Below are 20,618 nucleotides of genomic sequence, written 5' to 3' on the forward strand. Positions count from 1 at the left end.
TTATTCTGTTTTGTAAAAGAGCTGCTTCTGTAGGAAAAAGAAGTGTTTTTTTCCTCTTCATTAAACTGCCTGTAAAATTGGAAAACCAGAATATTTTATATTGATTCTATGATTTGCTATATTGACAGCAATGCAATTATAGGACAGAATAAACTTAAAGATATAAAATACTTTGTGTTAGCTAGTTTTTGGTATCTTTGTAAATCTTTGAACCTTTGGTGGGTTAAACACTTTTATTCCAGACACGGAAAATTTGCACTGTAACTAAAAGTGTTGTTTCATACTCTCAGAGTGATTTCTTTACTCTGAAATGTATTCTATCACTCTAGGATTTGAATTACTCAGTTGTCATCTTGTGTGTGTGTGTGTGTGTGTGTGTGTGTGTGTGTGCGCGCGCGCGCGCCGGTTTTCAATGGTTATTCTCAGTTTATTGAACTTGCAGCTTTAGGTTCCTGTTTTGTTATTTGTGTGTGTGTTTTTTTCTTTTAATTTAGCATTGTCCCAATCCCTTCTTCTAATGAAGAGATTCGCTTAGTTGATGATGCATTTGGAAAAATTTGTCACATGGTCAGTGACGGCTCTTGGGTGGTTCGAGTTCAAGCTGCAAAGCTATTGGTAAGTTACACTTTCTTTAATGAACATGTTTATTGTTACACTTGTATAAAGATTTTGAGAAACTACAGATAGGGATAGATATAACCCACTTATAGAAACCCTAGTATTTCTAAAAATAAAAATAAATGGCTTACTTTCCAGTGGAGAAGTAGTCTTTTAGAACTAGAAAGAATTTTAAAGATAATCTTATTTAACATTGTTACCGTATGAGACAGCCAAGGCCTAGAGAAAAAGGAAAATAATAAAAATAGTTGCTTTACTAAGCACCTGTTATGACCCAGAGAGTTTGCTCTGACACCACTTACATTATCTCATTCACTCTTCACAGTAACCTAGAAAGGTAATTACTATTATTCCCATTTTCAGGTGAGAAAACAGAAGCTCTGAGAAGTTAATTATCCAATTTTCAGATACAAAGTTGTAGAGTGGGATTCAAATACTAATCTGACTTTTAGGCTGGTACTTTCCTACTGTTTTGCCTTCGGTAATTCATGGTACATTTGTTAAAAACAAAAAAAAAGACAAATTAACTTTTCAGAGATAGAACTGTCTTACAGAAGAAAGAATGTTGGTGTATTATTACTCAGCCCTGTTTTATAACTATGTTATCTAGGACATGCCACTTGATCTTAGTCTCAGTTTCCTCATCTGTTAAGTGGGTCATAATATTCTCTCATGTTTACCTCACATGGTTGTCATGATGCTCAAATGTGATACTATATATGAAAATACAAATTGTAAAGTACTATGCTAAACATGGGGTATTGGGGGTGGTTGTAATATGTAAATACATATATAAGTATTTGTAAAAATTTATATAAATGTCACAGCAAGAAAATCTGGGATTCTTTTTGGACACTTGCCTTTTGGGGCCCCCATCTCTGCCAGTCTTGGTAAGATTGTTGGCTGAATACTTTGGACACAGATTCAATGATAGCCCTACTCCTAAGACCAGTATTTATGGGGTAACTGCTGAAACTTGTGTGAAGCATTTTCATGGAATAATAAGGAATTTGGATGGTTTCAGTACTAGATCATATTGCTTGTCCATGATAAAGTACAGAGTTAAGCCAGTTATTGATTTTATGTATTTTTATTGATTTGATTTATTTTATTTTAGAGAGAGCACAAGCGGGAGAGAGGGGTAGGGGAAGAGAGAGAGAATCTTAAGCAGATTCCATGCTGAGCACGGATCCCAATGTGGAGCTCGATCCTACCACCATGAGATCGTGACCTGAGCCAAAATCCAGAATTGGACATTCAACCGAGTGAGCCACCCAGGCTCCCTTGATTTTATTTTTGAATTCACATTTTAAAGCTGTGTTTTGGTTTTTAAATATTTTAAAATTTGGAACAGTCCAATCATTCACCAGATTCTGTCATTCAACATTTCCTGAGCATCTACAGTGTGCAGTGTGTGTATGTGTGAGGGAGATGTTGCAGGGGAATGATTCAATAATACATCTTGATTTGAGTAGGCAGTTAGAAGAGTAATCCTTAAAGCAGGGTAATTCAGATTTTTCAGTTTTGTACCCTGTAAGATATGAATTTTATTACGTAAAACTATATGAATAATGAATTACCATGGTGAATTGAAAGAGTTTCCACTTAGATGATTCTAACTTGAGTCAAATGCTTTATGTTTTAATTTCAGTGATTTCAGATCCAAACAGCTCCAAATTATATAAGTAATTATGTTTGTACTTCAAAAGCAATTAACAATCTAATTTTACTGATAATAATCATTGTTACTATTTATAGAGTTCTTAGCCTACTAAGCTAGGCACTTCTAGTCCTGTGCACATACACATGCACATATACCCACTTTTTTATATGAACAAGTACATATGTACATATATATACATACATATCCTAATAAACATAGTTATTGCAGATAATTTTTAATTCTTTTAAACTCTTTGAGGGGTACCTGGGTGGCTCAGTCAATTAAATGTCTGACCTCGACTCAGATCATGAGTCCCACATGGGTTCTGTGCTGACAGCTCAGACCTTGGAGTCTGCTTGGGATTCTGTGCTTCCCTCTCTCTCTCTGCACCTTCGTCTGCTTGCGCTCTGTCTCTGTCTCTCTCTCTTTCTCTAAAATAAACATTAAAAACAATGTTTTTAAACTCTTTGAGGTAGATATTCTGTTAATCATTATGTAAATAATAAAATAAGGTTTGGAAAAGTGATGTAACATATCAAAGGCCACATAGATAGTAAATGACACTTCATGATCTAAAACTCATGTGGAATCTCTTCCTAGTGATAGTCCAGTTACACATCGAGAGCTGCGGTTGTACAGTTAATGCCCTGCTGATTTACCAGTTCCTCTGTGTCAAAGAGGTGTACTCCCCCACTCCAGCTCTTGAATAGACAAAATTGTCATCTAAACTGCATATAGTTTTCAGACTGTGTTCATCAACTGAGCATAGTTGCTGTCTTCAAAGAGTTGGCAGTCTGATAGGTTGACATAAGCAATCAGTCAGTTATAATACCTGGTACTCCTAGGAAAGAGAGCACCTAACACATTGACAGAAGGCTTCTTGGGGGAGGTAATTTCTGAACTGAGTTTTGCAGGATAAATATGAGTTGGCTAAGTAAATAAGTAAGGAAGGAGAAAATATAAGCAGATACAGAAGGAGTACAATTGTCATGCATACTAGTATACTAAACTACAATATGATACTAAAGTATAAGCAGTTTAATATATCTTGGTTGTGGGGGGATAATGTTAAACGTGTGGGATGTTCAGCAAGATAAAGCTCAAGAGGAAAGCAGAAGCCAGGTTCTTCAAGAACTTAAATGATAAGGCTTTAGATTTAAGTCCATCTTGCACAAAAAATCAAGTCTCCATTCTCCTTGGCTTCTAGCAGTACGAAAAATTTAAGAAGTAGGCTGTTTCAGAAAATTCCAAACCATGTGGAAAGTCAGTTTGTAGTTATCCATAACTTTCCCACTGAGGCAAAGAAAGTTGATTGCAAGTATGCAGCTCCATGGGACGATTTAGAATACAGTCATTACTGTGAAATTAATCATGGTAATTGGTGTTTTATTTAGAATATTGTTTTTAGTTCAATGACTTCTGCTTAAGATGTTTGATCTTTCTTACTCAGTAATGGTTCAACCTTCTTTATAAGACTCCAGAAGTGTTTGACCTTAAAGATGATAATATTTTCAGATAGATTGTAGGTTAAGTCCATAGCCATAAGGACTAGTCTCTCCCAGGGCAAATGCACAGGTCTTTGTCAGTGGCAGTTTTATGTTTCACATGATAGTTTTTTGTTTTCTTGTTTTTTGGGGTTTTTTTTTTTTTGTTTTGTTTTGTTTTTGGCGGTGGGGAGGGGGGGTGGGTTACTTTTCTTTATCACTTAATTGGGTAGAAGCTGGAGGCTAGTGCAGATTTACATTATTATTGAACAGTTATAATTGAGCAGTTTTTGTTCCGAAAACAGGTTTGGCATACTTGTTTGTTAAATATCATGGTTTCCTTAGTGTTGTAAATATAAATTGTTAAATAGTACTAGCACAGTTGGAGAGACCTTACCTGAATGTATTTGTCTTGGTTAAAGTAGACAAGAATGTAGATGTTTTTCTGCTTGGTGAGATATACGTGATGATGAATTCCTCTTTCTGGTCACATCTACTCCTCTAGCACTTTCATGAATGATGCCATCAGTTACCCAGTTGTAAACCCGGAGGCATTTGGGAATTCTTTCTGTGTCCAGTATCCATGGAGTTACCAGCTCTTACCAGGACTGTCTTCTTGACCTCTTTTGAATCTCTCCCTTTTCTATTTCCACTGTTTGTACTAGTTTAGATCCCAACATTTTTTGAGTGGGTTACTATGTCATAGAGCTCTTGGTATTTGTGGACCAAAATGGAAAGCTTCACATAGTCTCAAGATAGCATGGGAAATTTGTTGCAAATAATGATATGTAAATTTTTGAGGCTGGAATTTGAATACTACTCCCTCTCTGCTACTGTGTCAGGAGAGAGCTCGGCTAAAGGAATTGGAGGAGAGCATTGAGACTAGGGATTTGAGTAGTTCACTGTGAAGTTATTAAAACTTCATTCTTGGGGCACCTGGCTGGCTCAGTTGATAGAGTATGCGACTCCTGATCTCAGGGTTGTGAGCTCAAGCCCCGTGTTGCATGTAGATCTTCTTAAAAGACAAAACAAAACAAAAATTTGATTTTTATAAGAAAAAAAGTGCCCCCTAAAAATCCAACTGTTAATGCTGGTGGTAAAACTAAACAGAAAATTAAAGGAGATCTTAAAAATTTATAGTTCTTATTCATAAAATTGATGTTTGGATTAAAAATGTGACTGTTGGATTTGATATTGGCTCAGATCTGTGTAACAAAGAAGGCCATCAACTGTACCATGTAGAAATAAGAAAAAAATTTGAAACTACTTACGTGAAAATAGTTCAACAGTTGCTCTCCTGGTGTTGTAGGAAAGGTGTTAACTTGAGTGAGGATATTCCCAAAGAACATGTAACCATCTATGAAAAATGTGATTGGAGGAAAAAAAAGTCCGAGCCTGTATAAGCATTTACATATTTACTGACTCAGGAATTAGAGAAGATTGCCAATATATTCCTTAAGAATGTCTAGGACCTGCTCTAATAGCCTGCTAACCCATCCCTCTGCTTCATTTTGATTCTTTCTGGTCCATTAGCCACATTGTTGCTAAGAGGATGTTTATGAGGTGTAAATCTGTGTTTCACCCTTATTTGAAATGAGCAAGTTACCAAATTTCTCAGCCTCAATTTCTCATCTAAAAAATGAGGATATTTCAAGGTGCCTGGCTGGCTCAGTCAGTAGAGCATGCAGCTCTTTTGGTCTTGGGGTCATGAGTTTGAGTCCTACATTGGGCGGAGTGATTACTTAAAAAAAAAAAAAAAAAGATAATTTACATTCTTTTTGGGATTATTAGAAATAAAAATTTTAAATACAAGTAAAATATTTTGTATAATTTTGAGCTCACTGTTTAAAAAAGATTGTCTAGTTATTATTCATAATTATGGCAAAGCCCTTACCATAACAAGCACAAAGAAGGATATGAGAGAGGCCTTTTATGATCTGTTCCCTTGCTGTCCTGTCTCATTTTTGGCACCACTATCCTGTATTTCATTCACTTGATGGTTCCCTCATGGCATTCTCTCTTTATGCATTTGCACTTGTGATTACTGGTTCCCCAAATATATCTCTCCCTGCCTCCACCCTGTATTTCTTATTCTCTGAGTTTCCCATAGTACCCTTTATATATGTATTATAACATTTTATACATAATACAGTTATCTCTTTCCTTACCATTTTCCCTCACTAGTCTGTGAGATCATTGAGTGTAGAATTGATGTCTTATTTTTGTATGCTCTTCCTGGTTACTGGAGGCATATAGTTAAATGGTTGCTCAGTAAATATATCTTTATTGAATGAGTGAGTGAATGAACAAATGATGGAAAGAACAGGATAAAAAGGAATGGAGAAATAGTGGAGAGTAGTGGTTAAGGCAAAGGATTCTGGAACCTTGGTTTACAGCCCAGTTCTGTAAATTACCTGTGACTTTGAATGAGTCACCTAACCTTTTTGTGCCTTCTTTTCTTTTTTCTTTTTAACTTTTCTTTTTTCCTCCATATATAAAATGGGACAAATAATAGTATTTACTTCATAGGGGGACTAAATTAGTTAATATATTTATAAATGGCTTGTGACACATAGTAAGCTCTGTTTAGCTGCTAGCTGCTATTGCTAATGTTTTTTTTTTTTATTTTGCTGATGATTCAGAACTCATAAGCATCTTTGCTATCGAGAATAATGTTATCTTTATGCGTTTAAGTTGGCTGCAAACTTTGAATTTTAAGATGATGTTCAGGTCTTAAAAGTTGTTTAATTTGCTCTGGATTCTTTGTTTTTACAGGGCTCTATGGAACAAGTCAGTTCTCATTTCTTGGAGCAGACACTTGACAAGAAGCTTATGTCAGATCTTAGGGTAACTTGAAATCTTTGTTGTTTAAATTGGGTTTCTGTAACCATTATCAGTGTAGCTATATGCCGAGTGATGTTGGTTTAGTTTTGCAGCCCATATATTTGTTAAGTAAATGTTGGGTGACTAGATTACATTTTAGTTTAAAAATCTTAATAACTTGAACCAAATTACAAGTTACTTCATTAAATTTTAAATTATTTTAATGAAATACTTTACACAGGTTGTGTCTTATATATAGAAACTACAAAGGTCTGGTCTTATTTTATGAGACTGTAGGATATGTTAGGATTCCTTTTCCAGAGTTTCCATGGAAAAGTGAGTAAATTCTTTCTCTAAACAGTAACAGTGCCTCTTATGGAATGCCTTGACCGTGTTAGTTCTCCGACATAATTGTCAGGACTGTGTACAAGTTATAATTTGTAAATTATAAAAGTGATAATAAAGAATTACAGAATCTTTGATAAATGGAAGGAAAAGGGAAGCAACTTACCCATATTCCCGCTACTCTAACACAGTGACTTCTGTCATTTTGGTACTTTTCTCTCCAGCTCTTATGCATGTTGTAAACATTGAATCATTGTATTCAGATAATTTTGTAGTCTACTTTTTGCATTTACCACTACATCATATGCTTTTTTTTCATAGAGTCAGCTTTATACTTATTTTTACTGATTGTATAATATCTTCAGTTGATGTGACATAATTTTTTAACCCTGTGTTATATAGATTCTCCCAATTTTTCTACCATTTAAAATTACATAAAGATTATCATCTTCATGCATATTAGATCTTGTTTTCTTTTGAGTCATTCCATAAGATAAATTCTTAGGAATGGTTAGAGAGTTTCTGTCTATGCTTAATGAAACATTGCCATGTGGATTCCTGAAGGTCATTGCCTTAATTTGAGGTTGGTGATTGATTAAGTGTTCTTTGTGTATACTAGAGTAGAAATATGAAAAACAGCATGCTTATGGCGAATGGTGAAGGATGAGTAATGCAAGGGTTTCTGAGATACATCACAGAGTGTAAACTTCATCTGACCCACATCCTTGTAGGCTTAGGTGCTATATTTCATCAGTGCCTTTGAGATGATCAGCCACAAGGATGTGGACTCACACCAAGAAGATTCATAAGAGGCTGATATATAAAGCAGAATGACAGTTCATTCATGCTGAGAAACATAATTTAATTGGATATTTACTTTAGTTGGCCAGTATATTCCTGTTTAGGCAGTCTATATAGAAAGGGAATTTACTAGAAGGTTGCATGGTAAGTGCAGTGTTGCTCAAATAAAGCACAGTGTTACCAAATTCAGACTTAGGTCTATTGGGACTAAACAAAAATTCTTTTCTAGGGTCAGTGTTATTATCTACTCAGGACGGTGTGGAGGGACACTGCTATTATTTTCCTCTCTGGTTTTCCTTTTCCTGTGTTGCCATGGTGAACAACCACCTGTCTGATCAGCATATTCTTTTGCTATCTTCAATAAGAATACTATCAGCCGTGACAGACCTGTGACTTTTAGTCTTACTTTAAGTTGAATTTACAGTTCTTTGCTCTGATTTATCATTTTCTTTTGAAAATGTTAAGTCTCAGAGAGCAATCTTATTTCCTACCTTCCCATGTTCCCAAGGTACATCTTACTGTTCCCTCATGAACCTCCTGCAAGTGGTAATTGTCATTGTCCTATACAGAGAAAACGCACTGCACACGAACGTGCCAAGGAACTTTACAGTTCAGGGGAGTTTTCCAGCGGCAGAAAGTGGGGAGATGATGCTCCCAAGGAGGAAATAGATACGGGAGCTGTGAACTTGATTGAGTCAGGAGCTTGTGGAGCCTTTGTTCATGGATTGGAAGATGAGATGTATGGTAAGTATGAGTGCGTAATAATAACGGTACCCATTTACTGAGTGACGGCTATATATTGGGCATCGTACTGGTTAATATACATGTATTGTCTCATTTAGCCTTTATAGTCACTCTATGAAGTACCTACTATTATTTAATTTTAAAAACAGAAGATTGAGGCCCAGGTGGTGTAATACAGTGGTAAAGAGCACAGACTTTGGGTTCAGTCAATCTGGATTCAAATTCCAGTATTTCTATATGACATGGTTGATTATAAGTGTTTCTGAATTATGAAAATCCAATGAGGTTATATATATACAAAATACTTGGCACAGAACATGACCCGTTTATAGTAAGCACTTAATAATTGGTAGTAAAAATTGATATCATTGATATTGATAACGGTAACTTGTTTTTGATCACCCAGAGGCAATATTTAAACCCAGGTATGTCTGACCTCAAAGCTTTTATTATTATGACTAATGAAAACTTTCTTTCACCTTCTTTTTGAAAGATATTTCACTGGAAATTGAATTCTAGATTAATGGTTTTTTTTTTTTTTTTTTTTTATCAGTCTTGTAAAGATGTTCCACATTTTCTGGTTTGCATTCTGCTACCATTTTTTAAATATTTGTTCTGTATATGATGTGTCTTTTTCTAGCTGCTTTTAGGATTTTTTCTTTATCACTAGCTTTAAGCAATTTAATTACACTGTGCCTTGGTATAGTTTTCATGTTTCTTATGCTTGAAGTTTGTTGAGCTTCTTAGATCTGTGGATTTATAGTTTTCATTGAATTTGGAAAATCTTCGGCCCATTGTTTCTTCATATACTTTTCTGGGCCCATGTTCCTTTGGAGACTCCAATTACACATACATTAGACTACTGAGGTTGTCCTGTAGCTCACGGGTGCTTCATTCCTATTTTTTTTATTTAAATTTTTTTTTTCTTTATTTTAGAGAGAGAGGAGGGGAGATGGGCAAAGGGGGAGAGAGAGAGAGAGAGGAGGGAGAGAGAGAGAGAGAGAGAGAATATCTTAGCCAGGATATATGCTTAGCATGGAGCCTACCTTAGAGCTCCATCCCATGACCCTGGGGTCATGACCTGAGCTGAAATCAAGAATCAGACACTCAGGGGCGCCTGGGTGGCGCAGTCGGTTAAGCGTCCGACTTCAGCCAGGTCACGATCTCGCGGTCCGTGAGTTCGAGCCCCGCGTCAGGCTCTGGGCTGATGGCTCAGAGCCTGGAGCCTGTTTCCGATTCTGTGTCTCCCTCTCTTTCTGCCCCTCCCCCGTTCATGCTCTGTCTCTCTCTGTCCCAAAAATAAATAAACGTTGAAAAAAAAAAATTAAAAAAAAAAAAAAAAAGAATCAGACACTCAGTCGACTGAGCCACTCAGGTGCCCCATTCATTCCTGTTTTCTTTTAGTCTTTTTCTCATTTCATTTTGGTATTTATTGCTTTGTTTTGGAGTTAACTCATCTTTTCTTATGCAATGTGTAATCTGATTTTAATCCCACCTAGTGTATTTTTCATCTCAGACATTGTAGTTTTCATTTGTACAAGTTCAATTAGAATTTCGTTTTGTTTAGGGGCGTCTGGGTGGCTCAGTCAGTTGAGTGTCTGACTCTTGATTTTGGCTCAGGTCATGATCCCAGGGTTGTGGGATTGAGCCCCGCATCGGGTTCCATGCTCAGTGTGGAGCCTGTTTAAGATTCTCTCTCTGACCCTCTCCCCAACTTGTGCATACTCTTTCTCAGAAAAAAAAAAAAATAATAAGAATAAGAATTTGAGTTTGTTAAGTATCTCATACACATCTTCTTAATCTGCTTGGTCTTTTCTTTAACTTTGTCAACAGAGAATACATTTACAATAACTATCTTAATGTTTTTGTCTGCTAATTCTACAATTTGTGTGATTTCTGTGTTCGTTTGGTTGATTGATTTTTCTTCTCATTATTAATTATATTTTCCTACTTCTATGCATGCATAGTAATTTTCAATTGGATGCCAGCCATTGTGAATTTTACTTTATTGGGTAATGAACATTGTTATATTCTTAATAAATACTTTTTTTTTAATTTTAATGTTTATTTTTGAGAGATAGGGAGAGATGGAGTGTGAGCAGGGGAGGGGCAGAGAGAGAGGGAGACACAGAATCCAAAGCAGGCTCCAGGCTCTGAGCTATTAGCACAGAGCCTGACATGGGGCTCGAACCCATGGACTGCAAGATCATGACCTGAGCTGAAGTTGGACGCTTAATCTACTGAGCCACCAGACGTCCCTACTTATAAATATTCTTGAGCTTTGTTCTGGGATACAGTTATTTCGTGTCTTATTTTTAAGCTTTGTTAAGTGGGACTGAGGCAGAATTTAGTCTAGGGCTTATTTTTCTCCCAACTCAAACAGACTCTTTTGAAATAGTGGTAGACCATTTATGAGTTTTGGAGATTTTTCCCTCTAGTCCCATTTATTGGTTCTTTCTCAGACCTCAGATAGTTTCTTTGCAGATCAGAACTCGGGTGATATCTTTAAAAAAAAATTTTTTTTAACGTTTATTCATTTTTGAGAGAGAGAGAGAGAGAGAGAGAGAGGCAGAGGCAGAGGCAGAGAGAGAGAGGCACACACACACAGAAGCTGAAGCAGGCTCCAGGCTCCATGCGTTATGAACTCTATCCACAATGGCTTTTTCAGACTCCCAGCTCTGTCTTCTCAACTCAGGGGGACCTGGAATCTGGAAATTTCCCAGATAGTAAAGGGATATAATTCTAGAGCTCACCTCATTTATTTCCTTTCTCTTAGGGATCACTACCCTTTATTTATCTTATGTTCCAGTGTATTGAATACTGTTGTTTCTTTTTCTTATCTCTGTTTTTAGTTGTTTCAGACAGAAAGATAAATCTGGCCATCTTAGCCATTAATAGAAATTCTGCAAAGCTCTTAGAATTTCCATAATATGATGCTATCTCTGTCACATAAAAAAATGTCATTGCTTTGAGATGATTGACTACAACCTTCTCATTTTTAGTAAGGGTAACAGACCAGGGGAGATAATACTGATTGTCCAAATTTTATAGTAAGTTTGTATCAGGCTTAGAACTCAGGTCTTGAAAATGCCTATAAAAATTACCTCAGAATAGAACTTCTTAGAAGGGCAAGAAAATTACTTTTTAAAGACAATTTTCTGTTAGAAGATGTAAGAATTGGATTATCTTGGGGCGCCTGGGTGCCCCAATGGGTTAAACCTCTTACTCTTGATTTCAGCTCAGGTCACGATCTCATGGTTCATGAGTTTGAGCCCCACATGGGGCTCCACGCATGACAGTGCAGAGCCTATTGGGATTCTCTCTCTTTCCCTTTCTCTCTGTCCCTCCTTCCGCCCCACACTCTTTCTCAAAATAAATACCACCACCCCCCCCCCCCAATTGGATTACCTTATCTAGTTTGCTATTAAGTTTCGGTGTATTAGTACCTTCCCCACTTTCCTACAGTTTGCATTACACTGCTTTGCTTTTATGAAAGACCTACATCAGTACCTGTTTTCGTTAACCAAAAGAAATCCAAAGAGGAGTTCGTTTTCATGAAACAAGTCCTTACCATACTCATGTAAGTCTTTTGTAAAAGTGAGGTGGCATAAAGTTAACTTTTGGAAAGTGAGGGATATGTGCTTTATGTTATTTCAGCTTGTGAAAGGTTTTGTGGTAACCTTCTACTTTTGGATAATGGGAAGCCTGTATGTAGAAATTAGGTAAAAGCAACTCTGCTTTTTTGTTCTCTGTGAACTTCATACTTGAATTACACTTACATAGTAGGTCTCTCTCTCCCTCTCCCTCTCTCTCCCTCTCCCTCTCCCTCTCCCTCTCTCTCCTCCCTCTCCCTCTCCCTCTCCCTCTCCCTCCCTCCCTCCCTCTCTCCCTCTCCCTCTCCCTCTCCCTCCCTTCCTCCCTCTCCCTCCCTTCCTCCCTCCCTCTCTCCCTCTCCCTCTCCCTCTCCCTCTCCCTCTCCCTCTCCCTCTCCCTCTCTCCCTCTCTCGCTCTAGAGAAGTCCAGTTATTAATACACATTTTATCTTCAGACAAGTAACTGGAGCCTATTTTATTTATTAGTTTTTACTCGTGTTTTTGCTTTGTTTAGTTTTACAATTGAATTTCGTCACTATTAATGTTTATGTGACTTAGTTCTACATAAGTTTGTCAGTAAGGTTTAACTAAAGGAACTTTGGAAAGTGAGTATCAGGTATGGCAGCTTTCTGTTTGTTTGTTTATTTTTAAAGTTTTATTTATTTTGAGATAGCATGAGTGGGAGAGAGGCAGAGAGAGAGGATCCCAAGCATACTCACACTGCCAGAGTGGAGTGCGATGAAGGGCTTAAACTGTGAGATTATTATTATTATTATTATTTTTTAATATGAAGTTTATTGTCAAATTGGTTTCCATACAACACCCAGTGCTCATTCCAGCAGGTGCCCTCCTTAGTGCCCATCACTCACTTTCCCCTCCCTCCCACCCCCCATCAACCCTCAGTTTAGTCTCAGTTTTTAAGAGTCTCTTATGGTTTGGCTCCCTCCCTCTCTTTCTTTTTTTTCCCCCTTCCCCTCCCCCGTGGTCTACTGTTAAGTTTCTCAGGATCCACATAAGAGTGAAAACATATGGTATCTGTCTTTCTCTGTGTGACTTATTTCACTTAGCATAATGCTCTCCAGTTCCAACCACGTTGCTACAAAAGGCCAGATCTCATTCTTTCTCATTGCCACGTAGTATTCCATTGTGTATATAAACCACAATTTCTTTATCCATTCATCAGTTGATGGACATTTAGGCTCTTTCCATAATTTGGCTATTGTTGAAAGTACTGCTATAAACATTGGGGTACAAGTGCCCCTATGCATCAGCACTCTTGTATCCCTTGGGTAAATTCCTAGTGGTGCTATTGCTGGGTCATAGGGTAGATCTATTTTTAATTTTTTGAGGAACCTCCACACTGTTTTCCAGAGTGGCTGCACCAGTTTGCATTCCCACCAACAGTGCAAGAGGGTTCACGTTTTTCCACATCCTCTCCAGCATCTATAGTCTCCTGATTTGTTCATTTTAGCCACTCTGACTGGCCTGAGGTGATATCTCAGTGTGGTTTTGATTTGTATTTCCTTGATGAGAAGTGACACTGAGCATCTTTTCATGTGCCTGTTGGCCATCTGAACTGTGAGATTATGACCTGAGCAGAAGTTAGACCCTTAACCAACTCAGCCACCCAGGCGACCCACAGTTTTCTAATTTTGTCATACTTATAAAATTGGGGCAAATTAGGGACATGTTTCTGAGAATGAAATGAAGCCTTATTTCATTGGCTGTGGACTCTAGTATCACACATATTTTTATTTTTTTTAATTTTTTTCAAACAGGAAAATTTAAGTTAATTTTGAGAGAGAGAGAGAGAGAGATTGAACACGCATGTTCACATGGGGGAGGGGCAGAGAGAGAGAGAGGAAGAGAGAGAATCCTAAGCAGTCTTTGCACTATCAATACAGTCTGATGTGGGGCTTGAACTTAAAACCATGAGATCAGGACCTGAGCCAAGATCAAGAGTCGGACGCTTAATTGACTGAGCCACCCAGGCACCACATCACACACATTTTGATTCCTCTAGTTCCATGTTCTGCCTCTTATTTGGGCCTTTGTTAATCTGGTTCCTCTACTTAGGCTTTTTCCCTTTCTTTAGACTTAGCAACTCCCTTAGGTATTGTTTTAGAGGTCACTTGTTTCAAAAAGTTGCCTCTGGTCCTATTGAGTGGGCTACATACCTCTGCTGTATTTTCTTACACTCCCTCTACTTTTCATTGTACCACTCATCACTTTGTACACAACACTTTGTAATACAATTAACTATTCTTGTCTGTATGCCCTGGGAGACCTTCTCTTTCTTGTTCATCTTTGTGTCTTCAGTACTAAGCACAAAGCTAATAAGTAGCAAAGCCAGGATCTTATTACACATGTTAAGGCACCCAAGTATCAGTCTTTTTTTTTTTTCCTCCCCTCTGGCATAGCTGATTCCTTTGCTCTGAACCCTTAAATAGACTGTAATACATACATTTCCTTCCCTTTCCTTCCTTCCTTCCTTCCTTCCTTCCTTCCTTCCTTCCTTCCTTCCGCTGGAGGGGGGGGGGGAAGAGAGAGAGAGAGAGAGAGAGAGAGAGAGAGAGTGAGTGTGTGTGTGTGTGTGTGTGTGTGTGTGTGTGTGTGTCAGAGTCAGTCTTAAGCAGTCTCCACACTCGACATGGAGCCCAGTGCAGGGCTTGATCCATGGCTCTGGGATCATGACCTGAGCCGAAATCAAGTGTCAGTTGCTCAACTGACTTAGCCACCCAGGTGTCCCAAGACTGTAATACATTTCAGCATTCCAAAAAGTCTAGTAGAAATAGTTAACTTACCAGATTACGCATACAAAGTGAAACACCAAGTTTCTTTGCTTTTGCTTGGAATTGGCATCAGCTCAGGTCTCTACTAATTATCTCCCTCTGATCAGAAGTCTCTGTGATTCTCTTTGTGGATTTGTAAGAGTTACATGTGATTTAGTGTGACATAATGGGTAAAGCCCTGGGCAGAAGAGCCCACAGTTAATAGATTTGGGTCCATCTCTGGCTTTCTTTGTAATTATTAGCAATTTCATGTTTAAATTACATTATTATGAAGTGTAGTAAATCCTTCCCTTCTGATGAAAGGAAGAATTCATAACTACCAAGAACAATATGAGTCATCTCCCTTTAATGTAGTAACTCTGCTTTTAAAGTGTCTATAAAATCTTTCTTATACAAAAACAAATTATATTTGTGAGTTTTAACCACAATTTGAGTGGTTTATTTTTCTTCCTTTTTTGGAACTGTACATTTCGTGGCAGAACCATGTGGGGACCAGGAACAAAAGAAGCATGTATGGAAATCTCGAGAGCATTGTCTATAGCTTATTCATCTCTCATCTTTGTGTCCCAGCACAGGGCCTGGCATGTAGTACACATTCAGGAAACGTTACTAGTGAATGAATGAGGGGCTTCCTGAATTTAGTGGCTTCACGGTTACCTGTTTGGGGCATACAAAGAGAAGACATGCCTCTGTTTTCAGAGTGCTTGTAAGACCCATGCCTATGCTGTAGCTGATACCTACTAAGCTTTCAACATATATGCCAGGCAGTGTGCTATATGCTTTACCTGTATTATGCCATTTAGTTCTCCTAACTACTTTGTAAGGAAACGAGTATTATGTCCGGTTAAGGGGGAAAAAATGAGGCATTTGGAAGTTACTTATTCAAGATCTCTCTCCAAGTTAATGGAGGGATTACTCTTCACAATTCACTGTGAGATCTTTCTCATTCTAAAGCATGTATCCTTAGCCACTGTGTGATGCTAGTCTAGAATCAGCAGACCTGGGTACTAGTCTTATCTGTGTTCTTACTCACTTTAAGGCAAGTTTATTCACTTTGGTGAATCTTATTTCTAAAATGCGAAAATGATACCTAGTCTGTTTTAATCCTAATGTAATATAAAATCTGTTTTTTTAAAAAAGTACTGAGTGGAGTACTGTGGTTGGAGTACTGAGTTAAATAAGAACTTTAGTTTTCAAGAAATTCACTTAATGGAGACAGAAGTGTGACTTGATCACATGTCTCCAGAGTCAGGATCTAAACCTTAGTCCCTCTGACACCAAAGTCCTTGTTCTTAGGTCACCGTGAAGGTGGTAGCCAAATCTGTGGGCATGGAGGAGATCTTCCAGAGAGAGCTTGTCAAGTGAGAGGAGTAGAAAGCGGAAGACGAACCTGAACGAGAAAGAATCCTTGGACTCGTCCCATGGCTCTTAACCTGATGTGCGGTTTTATTGGTCTCCTTTTCTGTAGAGGTCCGCATTGCTGCTGTGGAGGCTCTCTGCATGCTGGCCCAATCTTCACCCTCTTTTGCTGAGAAGTGCCTTGATTTCCTGGTCGACATGTTTAATGATGAAATTGAGGAAGTACGTCTGCAGTCCATACACACCATGAGAAAAATTTCTAACAATATCACCCTCCGAGAGGATCAGCTTGACACCGTCCTGGCTGTGTTAGAGGTGAGTCTTCAGTTTGTTACTCGTTTCTTCACCAGTAACTACTGAGTGCCACTTTTTTTTTTAAACCAGGCATTGTGCTAGGTACTGGGGATGCAGTAGTGTGTGGGCAGCGCCATTCTGTCTTTTTAGTACCCAACTCTGCCAAGTGCAGAAGACTCGCTGTTAAACAGGAAACTAAAAGAAAGCTTAGAATGGCTGTGATGGGGAAAACACAGGGTTCCCCGAGGATACTGACAGGTTGTGACCTGAATTGTCTGAGGTAAGCTTGGGAGGTGGGGAAGGAGGAAGGATTGCTGTAGTGGACACTTGAAGGAGGAGTAGGACTTGGTGAGACCCTTTCTTAGGAAGGGATGACACCAGTGGTGGGGGTGGAAGGGCACCAGGGGAGCAGTGTCTACGGATCCAGAGGTAAGAGTGAGTATGATGCATGTGAGTAATTAAAAGGCATTCATTGTGAAGTAGCATAGAGCTGAAGTAATAGAAGCAGGGAGAGAAGTGGTTACAGATAATTAGGGCAGGGGCTAAATAATGAAGAATTCTTTTCAGCCTTTGATTTGATTTAGTTCTTCTAGTGAATCATACGATGTTAAAGCAGAAACGGATCTTAGGGAATAGACTCATTCAACCTTGGAGTTTTACAGAAAAGAAAGTAATTTGTGTGAGGTCACAGAGCTAATAAGTGGCTGTGCCAGGATAAGAACACAGATTAGCCTCCCAGGCTGTACAACTCTCTGTGGTTCTTGAATCATTTTTCTCAAGTATTGGGATTTTATTTGTGACTACCGAAGCTTTTCAAAATACTAATAAATGAGATTTGGTCTCTGGTTTCTTTTCTGGTTTCGTTCGGTTTGGTTTTGGTTTTTCAGATACTGTGAAAGGGGTAGCTATTGGATGTAGTCATTAGCACTTGTTACAGATTTCTGCTATCTACTTCAGAAAATGGATTGGGTGCTTTGATTTTGAAGTTTCCTATCAATTTTCTCAGTTGCTCAGCACTTCTGGTAAGCTCTTTCCTGAATTTTAAGTCTGTATCTATAGTTTTTCATGTGCTTTTTTCCTCAGAAGACTAGCTAGCATTCTGTGCATTGTTCTCCGTGGGTGGGCCCTGCAACCTAGCCCCGCCTTTCCTTTTTTGCATTCTTTTCCACCATTCCTCGTCTTGAACTTTATACTGGAGTCACTCCCCTAATCAGCATGCTTTTCCTCACCATTTTTCTTTCACTGTAAGTTTTCCCCCTCTGCCACTTTTCTTTTCCTTTTTTAGCCACTTCTCACCTAGTAGACTCATGCGTATTCTCAGGATCTGCATCAGGCAGCATATTCCCTAACCAACCCACAGCAAGTGGGTTAAGTAGCACTCCTTTGTACTCCTGTGTCACCCTGTGTTTAGCATAGATCAGGATGTTTTTTGATTATTTAATTCTTTATTTCACAAGACTGAGAACTTCTTAAGGGGGCAGGATCCTGGCTTCTTTCATTTTTTTATTTCTAGTGCGGTGCAGTGTCTGACACAAGTAGATGCTGAGGACATGTTTGCTAAATATCTGAGCTATGTTCCAAGCAATGTTTTGGTGTACAGAATTGTTCACAGGGCCAAGCATGCTTATGTATCTCTTATTACAGTTTTCACATTTTCACATTTTATCATTAATGGCAGGTGTTATCTCACCTCCCTGATGACATCACGAGCTACTTTTTTTTTCATGTTTATTTTTATTTTTGAGAGAGAGATAGTGAGCACATGCCCACGCACAAGCTGGGGAGAGGCAGAGAGAGAGGGAGAGGGAGGATCAAAAGCTGCCTCTGCGATAACAGCAGCGAACCTGGTGCGGGGCCGAACTCAACAAACCGTGAGATCATGACCCGAGCCAAAGTCCGGTGCTCAGCTGACTGAGCCATCCAGGCGTTCTGTGAGATTAGGAGCTACTTAAAGAGAGTGACCATGTTGTACCCTTCATCGTATTCCTTTCAGGGTTCAGTGTAGTAACATACACTTAGTGGATGCTTAGTAAACATGTCCTAGAACAGATCTGCACAGCTCAGCTGTATAACTAGGAATTTCTTAAGAAACACAGTCAAAATTACTTTCTTATTACTTTGAATATAGTTTTTCCAATTTATCAATATAGCTGCCTCCTATCAGTGGTGGTGATTTGTTCATATGGGAAGCATTGTGTCTGATGGTTAAGTTCACGGCATGTAGAACCAGACAGATTGGAATCAACCTGTCAGTCCTTGTCTTTGGTCTTTCCTTTTCACCTGGGTTTTTTTGTTTTTGTTTTTGTTGTTGTTTTGTGTTTATTAACCACCTATTATGTGGTAGGCACTGTGTTAAGGAGGATACAGTAGTGAGCAGGAACTATGGTGCTGCTCTCGTGGACCTTATAATTTAGGTATGAGGGAGGTAGACAGATACAACATAATGAAGGTATAGTAATAAGCTGAGTGAGGAGCTCATGACAGAAAGGAGTGAGGTCCCTTGGGAGTATGTCATAGAAGCACTTAGTCTGTAGGGGCTAAGAGGGTGCAGCAAGCAGGGAAGGCTTCTGAAGCTGATCTCTGAAGAAGGAATTAGGCTCTCACATGGCAGGAAGAGTTGGGAGTGTGGGGTATAAGGCTATTCCAGGAAGAGGAGCAGCAAGTCTAGAAACTGTGGTAGGCAGAAGCATGGGCAGTGGAGGGACCAAAAGAGAGCTGGCTGTACAAAGAGCACTTCGTGTGTAGTATGAGATTAGGCCTGGAGGTGAGTGGGACCAGCTCTTGCAGAGCTTTGAAAGTCATATTAGGTGGGCTGTCTGGGTAGCTCACCCACAAGCTCCGACTCTTGATCTCAGCTCAGGTCATGATCTCACGGGTTCCTGAGTTCAAGCCCCACATCGCTTGTCTGCACAGAGCCTGCTCAGGATGGTGTCTCTCCCTTTTTCTGCCCCTTCCCCACTTGCTCTCTCTCTCTGTCTTTCTCTCAAAATAAATAAATAAACTTAAAAAAGAAAATCCTATTAAGAGAAGAACACCTGGAAGTTATTCAGGGTGTCCTACCAACTTTGTGACTTCGGACAAGTTATTTATTCTCTCTGGTCCTTGGTTTTCTCAAGTAAAAAGTGAGGATAATTCCACATATTCATTTGTTTCTTATGAGAATTGAAAGTGAATTCATGTAAAATGCTTGGCATGTTAGTAGTTCATAATATTGATAAAGTCATTCAGAAAATATTTCCTGATTTATTTTTTACGGAGTCTGGTTCTGTGCCAGGTTCTGAGGATGTGGAAGACAGTACTAGTTCTTACCTCTGAGTTGCTCACGGTTTTATAGAGAAGGCAGAAGTATAGATCAGTAATTACAAGATAGTATCGAAAGTAAGCTAAGGAATGACATTCTAGCCAGAGCGATAGCATATGGCCACAGATGAAGGCTGGGAAGGCTGAAATGGCACAGCATGGACAGGGATGTTGAGAAGTTCACGTGGCTCTGAGGGAGAAATGAGCAGAGAAGCGATTGTGAAGGACTTTGTATGCAGTGCTGGGGAGCCTGAGCTTTGCCCCACAAGTGTGGGGAAGCTAAACGAGGTTCCTAAATAGAGCAATGACATGGTCAGATGTGCTTATTAAGAAGCCGGTCCAGGTAACTCTGCGGAGTGAAAAATTGAGAGACCTGCAGGTTGAAGGAGGGTTTCTGGAGAATAAAGAAAGCATGTTTCCAACCCGACTTTGGAAGCGTCCTCTGATTGTTGGATTTTGCTATGTGGATACAGACATATCCTTGAAAGTTTTTAGTTTGATTTCTTTCACGTATTAAGTAAAACTTAATACTATAAAACTTAGAGGAGAAAATATTTGTGACCTTGGATTAGACAAAGATTTCTTAGATATGACACCAAAACTTAACCTATAAGAGAAGTAACTAGATTAAATTGGACTTTATCAAAACTTAAAAGCTCTTCAGAAAGACACTTTTAAGTAATTATAGAAACAGCACAACAACGTAAAGGTATTTAATGCTATAGAACTGTACGCTTAAAATGTATGTTGACTAAAAATGGTAAATTTTATGTTGTGTTTATTTTACTACAATACAGAGAGA

At 38.6% G+C, this 20,618-nt stretch overlaps 1 protein-coding gene across 1 annotated transcript in view; it reads left to right on the forward strand.

Moving 5' to 3' along the window:
• The window catches only part of INTS4 (integrator complex subunit 4), a 118,169-nt gene that overhangs the window by 56,563 nt on the left and 40,988 nt on the right, over positions 1–20,618 (forward strand). Inside the window, exons 8-11 of the mRNA XM_043580138.1 lie at positions 495–615; positions 6,541–6,612; positions 8,304–8,478; positions 16,332–16,537. Of these exons, the coding sequence (XP_043436073.1) occupies positions 495–615; positions 6,541–6,612; positions 8,304–8,478; positions 16,332–16,537 (574 nt within the window). The remainder of the gene's footprint in view (positions 1–494; positions 616–6,540; positions 6,613–8,303; positions 8,479–16,331; positions 16,538–20,618) is intronic.

Source organism: Prionailurus bengalensis, chromosome D1, assembly GCF_016509475.1.
Source record: "Prionailurus bengalensis isolate Pbe53 chromosome D1, Fcat_Pben_1.1_paternal_pri, whole genome shotgun sequence".
In the NCBI taxonomy this organism is placed as follows: domain Eukaryota; kingdom Metazoa; phylum Chordata; class Mammalia; order Carnivora; family Felidae; genus Prionailurus; species Prionailurus bengalensis.